General features: G+C 47.2%; 2 protein-coding genes across 4 annotated transcripts in view; one reads left to right on the forward strand and one right to left on the reverse strand.

Moving 5' to 3' along the window:
• LOC125445298 (uncharacterized WD repeat-containing protein alr2800-like) overlaps window positions 1–2,153 on the forward strand; it is a 7,021-nt gene extending 4,868 nt beyond the window's left edge. For both annotated transcript variants that reach the window (XM_048518301.1, XM_048518303.1), the window contains 2 exons: window positions 268–360; window positions 1,256–2,153. In XM_048518301.1, coding sequence (XP_048374258.1) covers window positions 268–360; window positions 1,256–1,378 — 216 coding nt within the window. In that variant the 3' untranslated portion in view covers window positions 1,379–2,153. The remainder of the gene's footprint in view (window positions 1–267; window positions 361–1,255) is intronic.
• A 382-nt stretch (window positions 2,154–2,535) lies between these two features.
• LOC125445296 (ADP-ribosylhydrolase ARH1-like) lies at window positions 2,536–14,146 on the reverse strand. 2 transcript variants are annotated; one of them, XM_048518299.1, is made up of 8 exons: window positions 14,055–14,146; window positions 11,521–11,750; window positions 10,310–10,408; window positions 7,799–7,904; window positions 7,638–7,717; window positions 4,931–5,114; window positions 2,978–3,192; window positions 2,536–2,861 (listed from the first exon to the last, which is right to left on the reverse strand). In XM_048518299.1, exons 1-8 carry the CDS (start codon window positions 14,063–14,065, stop codon window positions 2,698–2,700), a joined length of 1,089 nt encoding a protein of 362 aa, XP_048374256.1. In that variant the 5' UTR covers window positions 14,066–14,146; the 3' UTR covers window positions 2,536–2,697. The 2 variants fall into 2 exon arrangements, with proteins under 2 accessions (XP_048374256.1, XP_048374257.1); XM_048518300.1 differs by lacking the exon at window positions 14,055–14,146 and adding an exon at window positions 13,743–14,043.
• Window positions 14,147–14,987: the final 841 nt, after the last annotated feature.

Genomic DNA, 14,987 nt, shown 5'->3' on the forward strand with positions numbered 1-14,987 from the left:
TTTCCAGAGGCCTATCAGAAACCCTGCTCCCATGGGGACCATGTTGGAGATGTCCGACCTAGACAGTCCCAGTTCTGTTATCTTCTGTCAGAGCCTCTCTCCCTGAAACAAACTTCGGTAACTTCTGTAGCTTCTCGCCAACTGTTTGTGGCTTGATTCAATTTACTTGTGCCCCGACAGGTATCAAGTGATCCTTTCCTTGCAGTAAGGGGTAATTGACCTCTTTGGTTTTGTCCCCCCTCTATGATTCCCCTTTTCCTTCCCCAGATTTATACCTGCCACTTCCTTGGCAATGACCACATTGTAGCTGGAGGCAGTCGGAGCAACTTGTGTCGGCTCATCGACAGGAGAATCCTCATGGTACGGTTGCTTAATGGGAATCTCCATTTTCAGAAGCAATTCCCCTCTGAATACATAAGAACATAAGAACAAGCCAGCTGGATCAGACCAAAGTCCATCTAGTCCAGCTCTCTGCTACTCGCAGTGGCCCACCAGGTGCCTTTGGGAGCTCACATGTAGGATGTGAATGCAATGGCCTTCTGCGGCTGTTGCTCCCAATCACCTGGTCTGTTAAGGCATTTGCAATCTCAGATCAAGGAGGATCAAGATTGGTAGCCATAAATTGACTTCTCCTCCATAAATCTGTCCAAGCCCCTTTTAAAGCTATCCAGGTTAGTGGCCATCACCACCTCCTGTGGCAGCATATTCCAAACACCAATCACACGTTGCGTGAAGAAGTGTTGGCACCATACAACATGCTGACACCAAATTATAGGGGAAGACTGCAGCCTTCATCCCCTGCCTGTGAACTCCCTGTTCATCTGGCTGGCTGCTGTTTGAAAAAAAAAGCACTAGAACCAGACAGACCTTTGGTCCAATCCAGCTGGGCTGTTCCTAAATTCTTGGGTTACCTGGTTTAATCATAAGCTTGAAGAGCTATTTTTTAAGATGTAGATTTGAGAAGATGGGGTGGGATAGGAGCAGCAGTGGCGTAGTGGTTAAGAGCAGGGGCACTCTAATCTGGGTTAGCCTGTGCACTCCAACACATGCCAGCTGGGTGACCTTGGGCTAGTCACAGCTCTATGGAGCTCTCTCAGCCCCACCCACCTCACAAAGTCATCAGTCTTTATTTACCTCACAAGGCGTTTGTTGGTGGGGGGGAAGGGAAATAAGATTGTAAGGCCCTTAGGAGTCTCTTCCTAAATCCAAACTCTTCTTCTTCTTGGTATGTTGTTTTCTTTCTCTTCCCTGCTAGAGCACGGGAATACTGAATGACTTGCCCGGGGGTGTCTACAGTACCCACTCCAGCGTCCGCGGGGTCCTTGGCGTCACCACCACCACCATCATTTATCTCACGCAGAGTCCAGTTCGACCATGAGCCCTCCACTCAGTTACCTCAGATGCCGCCAACCTCTTCTAATCATGCTTCTAAGGATTCTTACCAGCCCAGCGGTGGTTTTCAAGCAACCTCAGTACCTGTCAAAAGCTTCCCATCATGCTTTGCTGCTTAAGGCCATTGCTGGTTTACCTGCTGTCCTCCCATAATGCTCTGCTTTCCACAGACACTTTCATATCATGGTTTGCCACTACAGACTCAAACGTGGCCAATCCCAGCATGCTCTGCTGACCTTCTCATCATGTTCTTCTGCTTCCAGGACATGGCGTAATGCCTGTAGCCTTCCCATCAAGCTTTGCTTTCACATTGGGATTTGTTGGCAACAGCTACGGCTGTTTCAGCATTCTGCCTTTCCATGAACAGTGTCTTCGAATCATTGCTGCAGGGAACTGTGGCCAACTTCATCATTCCCTTAGTGGTCACATGCCTCCACTTCCCATCATCCTCTGCTGCAGATAGAGCCAGCCCCATCACGTCATGGCTGCCGACTTCCATCTTCACTGGCCGTTACTTCCCCTATTGTGAATAATCATCACACGAATGACCAGTTCTGTCTGAAGCCAGACTTGCTTTCCGGTCAACTGTCTGGAAGACACTCATTGGTATTTCTTCACAAATTTGCCATCCCTGTCCATGTTAAGGGGACAATACTTTTCTGTCTCTCTCTCTCTCTCTTTCCCCCTCCATACCAGCTTGGCTGCCCTGATAACCTGTCATGGCGCCAAATTAAACCATCTTGGCTGGACCTTCGTGTGTATCCAAGACTCCTAGTCCTTTGTGGGTGGAACACCATTTGGCCACATGGGAGCATAGCCAGTGGGAGATGTGATACTTTAAAAAGTCCAGAACTGATTTTTGTTCTCCAGTGACAAGGCTCAGCCATGAAATGTGTGAAGCAGTAATAAAGAAGAAAGTGCCTCTGGGCTTGCGCAGAATGCATTTCCCTCTCCACTGCATAATCACAGCTGCTTTCCACCACCTTTGCAATTAGCTGTCAGGTGCTTTCCACACCTTTGCAAAGTCTCTCGAGGCAAAAGTGCACATTTCCTAAAGAAGCTTGAGCTCAGGCAGTTTCTGTGTGGAAATTCAGCCCCTGAAATTACCCTCCAGTAGCTAATAAGACAAACGCACACAAGAACTGTAAACACGGCTCCAGTTTATTCCACAAAGAGCAGATTCCAGCCTTTTGCAAATCTTCCACTAGGAGTTGGAGATGCTTTCAGGGGTCTGCAACCTGCGGCTCTCCAGATGTTGACGGACTACAATTCCCATCAGCCCCTGCCACCATGGCCAATTGGCTCTCAGACAGGTTTCTGTCCCCAAGCGAGGTCATAGAGACGATCAGCCGCAGCCACCATCCTGTCTCGGTATTCAAGCCCCCGGTGATTTCCCTCCGGGACCCCCTTGAATCCATGAGTGAGTCCCCAGCAGCAGGCCGCAATCACCCCTGTAGAATCACTGTCCCCTGTGAGATGAGGAAATCAAGAAACACACAGAGAGAAAAGTGTGAGATGCATCTGGGGCGGGACACCTGTTTACACAGGGCCCCCATTGGCTGGGTGCGTTTCCTCCCTGACTCACCCCCGTGGAACATGGAACGGCTGCACAGCTCCTCCCAGCTGTCCCTGGCGCTCAGGAGCGCATCGTAGGCAATCATGGGGGCATCGTGACCGCTCCGCCCAGCCCATCCGTCCAAGCTGAAAGTTTTATAGATGACATCTCGCTCAGCAGGACCATAGGTGGCAGGAAAGCGGGGAGGCCCCTGGCCACTGCTAAGACCCCGCTCCGAGAGGTACCTAAAAGGAAGAGGGGAAATGGGTTGGGGCCATTCATGGAAAACCCCTTGAACCTATGAACTATTGATATTTCTTCCCCATTCTTTATTTATTACATTTCAAAGTCCAGTTTGTAATTTTTTTTTAAAAGGGCACAGGATGATGAACATGCTCCCCTTTTATCCTCACAACAACCCTATGAGGTGGGTTACATGGAGAGGTAATGAATGCTGTAAACCAGTGGTGGTGAACCTATGGCACGGGTGCCAGAGGTGGCACTCAGAGCCATCTCTGTGGGCACGTGTGCACAGAGTTCATCATGGGGGGGGGGCGGAAAATCACACACCCCCACACACACACACACAGACATCTAGGCTGGCCTGGGTACGATCCTTTACCTGGAAGTGAGCTCGGTTGCTGGCAATGGGGCTTGCTTCTGAGTAAACCCTCCTAGGGGCGTGATTCACCCATTCAAAGTGTTGCACAGTTGCTTCACCAAGCTTACTCCTGAGTAACGCGCGTCTCGGAACCAACAATTTTTTCTAAACTAAAACCTCAGCATTCAGGTGAAATTGCCGTGTTGGCACTTTGCAATAAATAAGTGGGTTTTGAGTTGCAATTTGGGCACTCGGTCTCGAAAAGGTTCGCCGTCACCGCTGTTAACTGAGTAGAGATTTGAATCTTGGTCTGTCACTCAGTCCGTCTCTAACCACTGCACCACACTGACTCTCAAGCACCAAGAAGGCTCCTGTTAACATTTCAGTGTTCAGCCTTACAAATACTGCATGTGCCTCAGAGCTGAGCAGAAGCCGTTCCCAGCAAACGTGAGCCCAGTCTTTTCACACTCAAACTGAAATGTTGCAATTCTGCAAAAAGCGGTTGCTTAAAAAAAATAATTGTCCTCCCAAATCAAACTCTTCAACACAGTTTTTTTTCTAGTGAAAAGACCTAGAATCACAGAATCATCACCACTTTATAACTGGTATCCACACACACATAATTATTTCTTTTACCAGGTAAGCCCCCTCATGGCTGCTGTTCTGCAATTATTCACAGAATATCTGGTCATTTATTTAATAATCAAATTTCTGGCCCTCCTGATGGAAGGGAGAAATTTGAACCAAAGAAGTTTTAAAACTACAGTGGAACCTCGGTTTTTGTTGGTAATCTGTCCAAAAAGAATCGATGAAAACCGAAACTGATGAAAATCGAGGCAAACTTTTCCATAGGAATCAATGAAAATCCAATTAATCCGTTCTAGGCACTTCAAAAAACACACCAAAAACACATTTTTTGGTGAATAAACATAGTGTTTAATGCTGAAAACAGTAACAAACAATTACACTAGGACCAGCTTCAGAGCCAGTGGACCAATGTCGTACCAGAAAGTTGTCCAAAGAGGTCTGTTTCTGACGCCTCTTTAAGATTTGTCTGAAATGGGGCAAGACGTTGTCATTAAACAAGGATTTACCCGAGATACGGCGATATACTGCAGCCAGCTTTGTCCGAGGGTGATTTTTCTCTCACAAACCCCTGCACCTTACTGCAAGATTGAGTAAGAGAAACCGGGGAGCCAAAATCCAATAGAGAACCCGAGGACCATAAATTTTTCACTGAAAAAATCGATGAAAACTGAAACCGATGAAAACCGAAGGCAATGAAAACCAAGGTCCCACTGTACTTGGACTTTTACAGCTGTATTACCTGAACAATTTGAATCTTCCTTCTCCCAAAAATCTTTCTCCCCCAAAATACTTACCACTCCCATTTTTCCTGAAAATATGTCCAAGACCCTACATTCAATTCACTCTCAGCAGCAGCATTTTGGATATATTCCAAGGCAAGGGGAAAAGTTTTGAGCAACTCTGACCCCCAGCGTTCAAGAGGAAGGCCCCGTACAGCATAGGCAGTGAAGAGGGCAGAGGCCAGTGCCCCCAGATAACCTGTAACAGAGGAAAGGCAGAGCGGGCTTTGTGGCTCATGCATTTGCTTTTTAAAAATTACATTCCTTTTCTTTCACTTTTAGAATCAAGGCAGTTCACATTAACAAAACAAATTCAAAAACAAACAGCAGCACAAAACCATTAAAAGTTAGGCCCCTTCCGCGCATGCAGAATAATGCACTTTCAATCCACTTTCACAACTGTTTGCAACTGGATTTCGCTATTCTGCGCAGTGAAATCCAGCTGCAAAGTGCACTGAAAGTGGATTATTCAGCATGTGAGAAAGGAATCTCTGGTGTAGGGATGAGCCCCGTGAACCCAGCAGAGCCTCAGAAAGAGCGCAGGAATGCCTGTGCCATCTGTGTCCTTCTGGGCGCACACGCTCACCCATCCCTCAGACCCCCGTGAGTCACAGGTCAAGAACTACCTGACTCACGGTCACCAGGTGTCCCAGACAAAGGGACAAAGGGGTGCTTGCCCCCAGGTATGGATTAGACCCAGACGTGAACGTTTCCTCCGCATACGTAAGAGCAGCCCGGCCCAGCGGTGATGTCATGTATCATATGCCAGTATTCTCCCGCTCCTCCACGCCCTGCTGGCAAACCCTATTAAAAGGTGCCAGGGACTAGCACACGGCAGAGTTGCCAGATCCACGGATCACGCGCTTCCTGCTGCTGGCTCTCTCCACCGGATGATATCTCCGCGTCTTGCCTCTTCCTTGCGACCCCCGCGGGCCGACTTCACGCTGGCTCATTCCGCACATGCAGAATAATGCACTTTCAAACTGCTTTCAGTGCTCTTTGAAGCTGTGCGGAATAGCAAAATCCACTTGCAAACAGTTGTGAAAGTGGTTTGAAAACGCATTATTTTGCGTGTGCGGAAGGGGCCTCTGTTACTGCGAGAAAGCTTGGGAGACTGATGGTGGCTGATGAAACTCTCTTGGGAGGGAATAACAAAGCCAGGGCAGCACCATCACCAAAAAAGCCCTCTTCTCCACTGTCCTCCAACCTAACTTCTGATATCAAGGTACCCACAACAAGGCCTCAGGAGAAGATCTTAATGTTTAGGCAGGTTCATTCAGATTTAGGAGGGCTCGCAACCACGGATGAAGATGCATGTGTAACCTCAGCTTGTGGGTTCTGTGGGGCAGAACTTGGAATGAGTTTGCAACAACAAATTTTAAAAACAAAATGGTTTACTTTCTTAACATATAACATCAACATTTAACATCACAATTCAAGGTCCTGTTCAGGTTGCATTTTCAAGTCCTTATATTTACAGTCTACTGATACTGCCAAGTCCAGTTCTTCTTTGCAAGTGGGTTGGCTCCTGAAGACTCCAAGGGCTTGATGGACAGGATTCAACATGATGAAGGTTTCCAGGAGAACTCTCACCCATTACAACCACAAAAAGAAACCCTTAACAAGGTGTTAAGGGCTTATACAAATCAAGGTCCGAGTCTGGTAGCCTTGTCTCCTCCAAACTACATAAGCTCTGCAGCCTCTTGCTGCTTTGAGTCTCCACCCCTTACTGGGTCAACCCATTCTGAGCATGGGGGTTACACATGCAGCATTTTAAAGAGCAGTGTGGGCACTGTAGAAGCAACTGTCACATTCCAAACAAAGAGGCAGTGGAATCCAACCAGCTTTTCCACTGGTGAAAATGGGAGAAGGGCATAATTGGTGAGACTGAGAGGAAAAGCTGGCTGGATCTAGCCCCTTTCTTTTTCTCTGCATAAGCTCCGTAAAACCAATTCTTCAAGTTGTCAGTGTGGTTCAGAAAATCAGCTGGGAGGCACCTATTGGACAGTGCCTGTGATATCACCGCATCATAAACTCTTCCAGTCTCTAGAGAAGTATTGTAACGGTTTCATAAGCATGTATATATGCTACTTAATAATTATTTTATTTAGAAGAAGTAGATAGCCCACCTGAAAGGGAGGGCAAGACAGATGGCCATACAAGTGTTTTGACTTGGTGACATGTATGAAGAAGAAGAGTTTGGATTTATATCCCACCTTTCTCTCCTGTAAGGAGACTCAAGGTGGCCTACAAACTCTTTTCCCTTCCTCTCCCTACAACAGACACCTTGTGGGGTAGGTGGGGCTGAGAGAGTTCTGAGAGAACTGTGATTGGCCCGAGGTTCACCCAGCAGGAATGCAGGAGTGCGGAAACACATCTGGATCACCAGATAAGCCTCTCGCACTCAGGTGGAGGAGTGAGGAATCAAGCCCGGTTCTCCAGATTAGAACCCACCTGCTCTTAACCACTACACCCCGCTGGTTCTCATGAAACAGAAGTTGCAAATCTGGAATGATATTGCAATATGGTCATGGGGCAAAAATCACAGCTGCAGTCACCTTCAGATCTTCCCAATCTGTCCAACACAAGTCATGAAATCACAATGCACACTAGCTTCCCAGTTCTTGACAAAGACCACAGTCCCAGCACTGTCTTGACTGTTTCGCCTATAATCCCAGAATGCATTCCATTATGAATCTGCTAGCCCACGTCCGCCCTTTACCTGTGGGATGGTGATGTGTCATTCTTCCACTTTCTACACTGACTTGGACCAAAGCGGTTAGATCAGAAGGATGTGGATACCTGGGACAGAGTTGGCAGTGAGTCAATACAGAGTTGCTTCTGACCTTCAGCCTCTGTTGACCCCATCGTATACCACATTACCTGAGCCCAATGCACATGGATCTCATGGCAGCTCCACAGCCTGTTGCACCAGGGTTGAAGGGAATGCGATATCCACCTGGCTCCCCTGGACGCAACTGAGATGTTCCTATCAGCAGAAAAAGAGTGACATCTTGAGATGAAGATGATGATTTTGGATTTATATCCCACTTTTCTCTCCTGTAAGGAGACTCAAGGTGGCCTACAAGCTCCTTTCCCTTCCTCTCCCCACAAAAGACACCTTGTGAGGTAGGTGGGGCTGAGAAAGTTCAGAGAGAACTGTGACGAGCCCAAGATCACACAGCAGGAATGTAGGAGTGTGGAAACACATCTGGTTCACCAGATAAGTCTCTGCCACTCAGGTGGAGGGGTGGGGAATCAAACCTGGTTCTCCAGATTAGAATCCACCTGCTCTTAACTGCTACACCACGCTAGCTCTAAGGTGTTCTTAGGCCAAAAGACCTGTGATATCTGGCCGTGCATTGTTCCCGACTTTTCTTTTTTTCCAAAAGTTGTAACCATAGGCCATGACATCATTAAACATATATATTACATAATGCATATTACAAACAGTTAAAAGGACACGTTACAAACGTATTACAAAAAATAAAACCCACACAATAAAACAGCCCATGAATATTAAAACGTTACAATTTGGCTAGGATTCTTGCAGAATTGATAGGTATGGTACTAATTTATTCATTATATTTATGGCTAAAAAGAAGAAGATAGTCACTTTAAAACTTACCAGCGGAATAGCATCAGCCAGTAAAAAGTTAATGCATTTTTCATCAGAAAATGCAATTTATGGTGGATGGGCACATAGAAAAGGCAATATAAAACATAATGGATTGAGATCACAGGGACAAAATGGAGCTATGGAAGAAATAAAACACTTTCTGGCAGAGGGGATTCTTCACCCACCTTTTGGCAGCTTTTAGCTAAAACTCCTCTCTGATAACTATTCTGCTAATTTTTTTTCTTGCCATCTGATTTTTTTTCCCAATGGGGGAAGAGAGATTCTCTATTTTTCTTCAGAGGAAGGAGAAGGAAGCCACGCATGGGTGATTTTGTTGCGGGGCGGGGGGGGGGACATTTAGGAGAGCAATGAAGCACCCTGCCCCTTTGCCACGCTAGATTTCCATTTCAAATCACACTGGTTTTCCATTCTAGATACAATCTGTGCAGAGGCGTTTTGTTTAAAGCTGGGGGTGGGGGGTGGGAGTCAGGAGAAAACTTCAAGCAGTTGATAATCACATGTAGTTGGTATAGAGCTGGTGTGAATGTCAGCAGGAAACCCCTGCCTCAAGTTTCTCCTCCACCACAAACTCACTCGGCAGCCTTAGGCAGTCATTGCTTCACCACCACCCCACATAACACACTCACACACACACACATATCCTGCAACAGAGAGGTGGTAAGAAAAACCACTTATTGCTGTGAGAATTGCTAAGATGTGATGTTCACTGAGTGCTTAGGAAAGGGGTTAGATAAACACTCTTTCATACTGTCGAAGGCATCACGGCCGGACTCAACTGGTTGTTGTGGGTTTTCCGGGCTGTGTGGCCGTGGTCTGGTAGATCTTGTTCCTAACGCTTCATCTGCATCTGTGACTGGCACCTTCAGAGTGTATCACAGAGAGAAGTTACAGTATGTAACTGGACCGGACCAGTGGCATAGTAGCGCCAAGGGGGCGGGGGGGACGGACGATGAACTGGGCATGCACCGGTGCGGGGTTTTTCCAGGGCGTGGTGGGGAACATTCCGGGGTGTCAGGGGCGCAGGGCGCACACGTGCCCTGGGCGCAGTTCCCCCTTGCTCGGGCTCTGGACTGGACACAGTGTGTAACCTCTCTGCGATACACCTCTGAAGATGCCAGCCACAGATGCAGGTGAAACATTAAGAACAAGATCTACCAGACCACAACCACACAGCCCATAAAGCCCCCTCAACAACCACTCTTTCATATGTTAAACACAGAGGAGGGAGGAAACCTTGTCCTGAAGGTGGGGAGGGACTATTTTGTTGAACTCCAAACTGAGAAACAAACTATCAGCCATCTGCATAGTCCCTTCTATGCAAGCAGGTAGTGCTGGATTCAGGTGAAGAGAGCTCCTAGGCTATTCCACTTGTGAGGACAAATCAATACAGAAATCAATGCTAGCGTCAAGTTATGGGCTTAAGACTGTATTATTCTGAAACAGAGTGCAAGGGAAATTACTGAAGGGTTGTTGAGAGACTACAGTGTGTTATTACAGCATGTGTAAGAAAAGACTATGACTGTGTCTAAAATATTATACACCTTGGCCAGATTTTGAGGCCCTGCCAAGCCCATAGGTATATCGGGCATGGAAAAAACAGGAAGAAATGGGAAAAGGCATAAAAAGTGAAAAAAATGAAGCAACAAACTCCGTCTTTCTGACATCATCACTAAAAGCAAAAATAACACATGAAAATGTTGTTTTTGAAGAGAATGGGATTTTGGTCATTTGCAGTAGGGAATGGTCCATATTACCCAGAATGCTTGTGGGTCCTGGTTTCCTCCCTTCCATATCCTTCATGGCTTCAACATAGCGGTTGGCCAGTTCCTGGAACAGAGGTTCTCCATTTTTCCCTGAAAAGGAACATCAATTGTGGTTACATTGTCCCGGCCTCCGTGTGGGCTTGGGGTGAGGGTGGGATTTCATCACCATCTAAATTGCTTTGGATTTTACTCTGGTTTTTTGGACCATATACTGTGTTGATTTTAAACAATTTATATTTTATGTAATATATGGACTGTTGTGTTTTATCGTGTTGTAAGCTGCCCTGAGCCCTTTGGGGAAGGCGGACAATAAATCAAAAATGTAAAATAATAAATAAATAAAATAAATTTTAAAAAGGGTTTAATATCAAAACCTGGGGTTTTTTTTTTCACAAAACCCCAAATAAATCTTTTAAGCTAACTTTCTCCTCCCTAAATGGCTGCCACATCTATGGAAACCTTCATGAAATGCCTGGTGGCTATCTTGAAGGCACTTCCCTTCCCACACAACATCACACCTCACTCACTTGTTCATTTCTTACCAGGCGATCTCCTGACACCAATCTTACAGCCAGAAGAAAAATAATGTAAAAAGATCATGATAAGGTGATAGTATGACATCACATCCAGGAGAAATCCAGAAGTGATATCAGTCTACTCCAAGAATTGCTGGAAACACTAGGGTTCTGTCATACAGTTTCTTGTTATTCCTACAGAGGCCAGACATCATAGAATCATAGAGTTGGAAGAAACCCCCCAAAGGCCATCAAGTCCAACCCCCTGCAATGCAAGAACACACAATCAAACCACTCCTGACAGATGGCCATCCAGCCTCTTAAAAACCTCCAAAGAAGGAGACTCCACCACGCTCCGAGTTAGTGCATTCTACTGTCAAACAGCCCTTACTGTCAGGAAGTTTTTCCTGATGTTCAGGTGGAATCTCTTTTCCTTCACCTTGAACCCATTACTCCTGGTCCTAGTCTCTGGAGCAGCAGAAAACAAACTTGCTCCCTCCCGGAAGTGACATCACACCGATGCTCAAAAGCATATCCTCATGTCCCTATTCCTCCAGACATCTGCCAGTTGCCAGCCAATGGCTGGCAAGTCTAGGGTGGCACTGGCACAGTGCTGTGAGAGAGAAGGGCATTTTTCAAGGGAAAAAATAAAGCTGGAAGCCCACGAGCCCCTTTCCTGCTGCTTACCAGTGGCCAGGGCCTCAGCTGTTGCAAGATGCAGCACAGTATCATCACTGACGGGCCAGTCAGGGAGGGCCACACAAACCTGGGCAAGGCCGCCCATTTCCTGGAGCTCCTGGTGGATCTGAGGCCCCGAGGTACAGTATTCCCAGCGCTGATTGCGATAACCGAGAGCATCCCCGACACCAGAGAGCACCATGGCTGCACGATAGGCTTCCTTGGAGGGAACCCGGGGGCTGCAGTGGGACCATACATAGAACGATGTGTCAAAGTCATCATTGCCTTGTTAAGAAAAGGAGCAGCAGTGGCGTAGGAGGTTAAGAGCTCGTGTATCTAATCTGGAGGAACTGGGTTTGATTCCCTGCTCTGCTGCTTGAGCTGTGGAGTCTTCTCTGGGGAATTCAGATTAGCCTGTACACTCCCACACATGCCAGCTGGGTGACCTTGGGCTAGTCACAGCTTCTCGGAGCTCTCTCAGCCCCACCTACCTCACAGGGTGTTTGTTGTGAGGGAAGGGCAAGGAGATTATAAGCCCTTTGGAGTCTCCTACAGGAGGAGATATAAATCCAAACTCTTCCTCTTCTTCTTCTTCTAGTAGAGGAGGTTAGAGCACCGTGTATCTAATCTGGAGGAACTGGGTTTGATTCCCTGCTCTGCTGCTTGAGCTGTGGAGTCTTCTCTGGGGAATTCAGATTAGCCTGTACACTCCCACACATGCCAGCTGGGTGACCTTGGGCTAGTCACAGCAACTACCGAGACTCTCTCAGCCCCACCTACCTCACAGGGTGTTTGTTGTGAGGGGGGAAGGGCAAGGAGATTGTAAGCCCCTTTGAGTCTCCTACAGGAGAGAAAGGGGGGATATAAATCCAAACTCTTCTCTTCTTCTTCTTCTGAATTGTGTGATCTGCATAGATTAAACTCGAGGCGTTGCTTCTCTGTGCTTCAAGCATTGAACTGGGATCTGGAAGGCTCTTGAGGAATGGTGGGTTGGGATTGAGGCCCCTTCCGAACATGCAGAATAATGCACTTTCAATCCACTTTCACAACTGCTTGAAAGTGGATTTTGCTATTCCACACGGCTGCAAAGTGGACTGAAAGTGCATTACTCTGCATGTCAGGAAGGGGCCTGAAGGACACATTTTTTCTAGTTTGTTGGGTCCAGCTGTTACCTGCCTAATTTTCAGTTGTCGGGATTTGTGACTTCGTGCAACCTGCCACAGCAATCGGTGCAATGAATTATATTTATTTGTGATCCCAAGTAGACTTCTCCATATCAAAAAGGTCTCCCCACCATTCAGGACTCTTGTGGCTTTACCACTTGTGTAATCTTTTGAGAAGGAAATGACAACTGCACATGCACTGTGTTATTCTTTCAAGAATGTGGATTTCAGGTCTTCTCAGAATAAACAGCAGCCCCCTTTCCTGTAAACATCCTTTATATTCCGCCATGTGTGCAAACTGTACAATGTTTGTTTTCCTGTTTGTTGAAATGCTAGCTACTAGTTATAAGTACACAGTTTACAGCTAAAGATGCCAGCCATTCATAAAATGTAAACTATAGTTCTGTTTGGAGCAGATGATGCTAGGAAATTTAAAAAAAAAGAATAATGCATGGTTTAAAGTTTTCCTTGTCATTTAGATGTGCTGGTTTTCATCCAGCTAGCGTAGGGGTAGGGAACCTGCGGCTCTCCAGATGTTCAGGAACTACAATTCCCATCAGCCCCTGCCAGCATGGCCAATTGGCCATGCTGACTGGGAAACTGATAGAATGTCGGATTCCCTGGGCTCTGGAAACGCAGGTTCTGAGCTAACCACGTTACCTTGGGCCCCTGCTGTAAGGAAGTTCAAAGTTAACATAACAATGCTGTTGTTAGAGATATCAGGGGAAAGGGTGTTAGAATTCGCACTCAAGGCCCTTCTGGCTGGCTGTCAAAAGATGACACCACCCACTCACAGGGTAGACCAGCCACTTAACACTTTCTCCATCAATCATTGTGAACTCCAGGTCGGAGAAAGCTCCACCATTTGAATTTCCACCTGTCAGGCAGCGGGAAAGCTACACCATTTGAATTTCCACCTGCCATGCAGCTGTTAAGATAAATATCTTCCTTTTTCTTTTTTTTTCGGTTTCTCACCATCCCATGCCAACTTGAAAAACCACTGGAGTCCTGCGCCTTTAAAAACCCATGCGTCTTTAAAACCCCTCCCCTCCTGGCCTAGAGGTTCACATTCCGCCGAAGGTCCCGGAGTAGACCAGACCGCTACCCCCATTGCATATTAGCGTCTTACGTGCATTACGGTAGCCACCAAAGTTTCAGAAGTTGGCTACACGAAATCCGCTCAGGCTAAAATCTTGAGGCGCTCATATTAGAGATATCACGGCGAAGCCTGGAGCGGTCCCGGGACATTTCCCCTAGTTTGCAAGCGCCCAGCTGATGCACGGGAGGGGGGACCCATAGCAAGGGGAGGGGGTCAGGGTCATCCCGGGAGGGGGGGAATGCTTTCTTTTTTGCAAGGGGAGGAAGCGAACAGAAGCTTACGAGACTGCCATGGTGGCGCCGGGGTGGTGGCCTCGAAGCGCTTTCTTTCTGCCCCGTCCCCTCTGGCCGTCTTCCCTCCCCCGACACACCCCTCCTGCCCACCCCTTGCTGCTGCCTCGGCAGTTTCTATGGGCTCCGGCCAAAGTCCAGGGCCTGGAAATGGGGGGTTCTTAAAGCGCAAGAGGGCCTCTCTACGTGCCCGGGCTGCGCGAAGCCGTGCAGTGCAGAATCGGGGCCCTAATGCTTTGGGTGGGCAGGAATCGGTCCTCGAAGGAGTCCGGCAGAGGAGAGTTTTATTTAGGCGACTGCGAGCACCGTCACCTTTTCTCTTTTGGCCATAACAAAACTGTTGTTGTTGTTGTTGTTGTTCACTTTTGCAGCAATTTTTAAGTGCCCCCGCCCCCTCGCCCTGCCTCCCGCCTTCGGCTGGGTTCTTTTTACTTTCCAGCAATGCACGGCTTATAATGTTTGTATTTTTAAATTGTTAACTGGTTAATTTCAGATGTGGATCTATATTTTAATATTTATGGAATGGTTAAACTATGTTGTGACCCACCCAGAACCCTTCAGGGATAGGCCAGGATGTAAATCCTAAACAAACAAACAAACAAAGATTGGGAGACAGTGATCCTCAAATCAATGTAGCCAGTGCTTTTTATTTAAGCCCATCTGCCACCCCTTCTGTAAACAGCTGATAATTTACAAGTGACTCACGAATGTACAGTGTAGGGAAACTTTTATTTCTTATATCCTAGCCCAGAGTTCTGCAACCTGCGGCTCTCCAGATGTTCATGGACTACAATTCCCATCAGCCCCTGCCAGCATGACCAATTGGCAGGGGCTGATGGGAATTGTAGTCCATTAACATCTGGAGAGCCGTAGGCTGCAGACCCCTGTCCTAGCCCTTTAACAGAATTACAGTCCCTACATTTC

Source organism: Sphaerodactylus townsendi, linkage group LG15 (genome assembly GCF_021028975.2).
Source record: "Sphaerodactylus townsendi isolate TG3544 linkage group LG15, MPM_Stown_v2.3, whole genome shotgun sequence".
Lineage (NCBI taxonomy): Eukaryota > Metazoa > Chordata > Lepidosauria > Squamata > Sphaerodactylidae > Sphaerodactylus > Sphaerodactylus townsendi.

Coding starts and splice junctions, on each gene's coding strand:
- LOC125445296 (XM_048518299.1), bottom strand. Junction 5,115..7,637: donor GACACATCACCATCCCACAG/GTAAAGGGCGGA, acceptor CCTCTGTTACAG/GTTATCTGGGGGCACTGGCC. Junction 2,862..2,977: donor CCGTTCCATGTTCCACGGGG/GTGAGTCAGGGA, acceptor CTCATCTCACAG/GGGACAGTGATTCTACAGGG.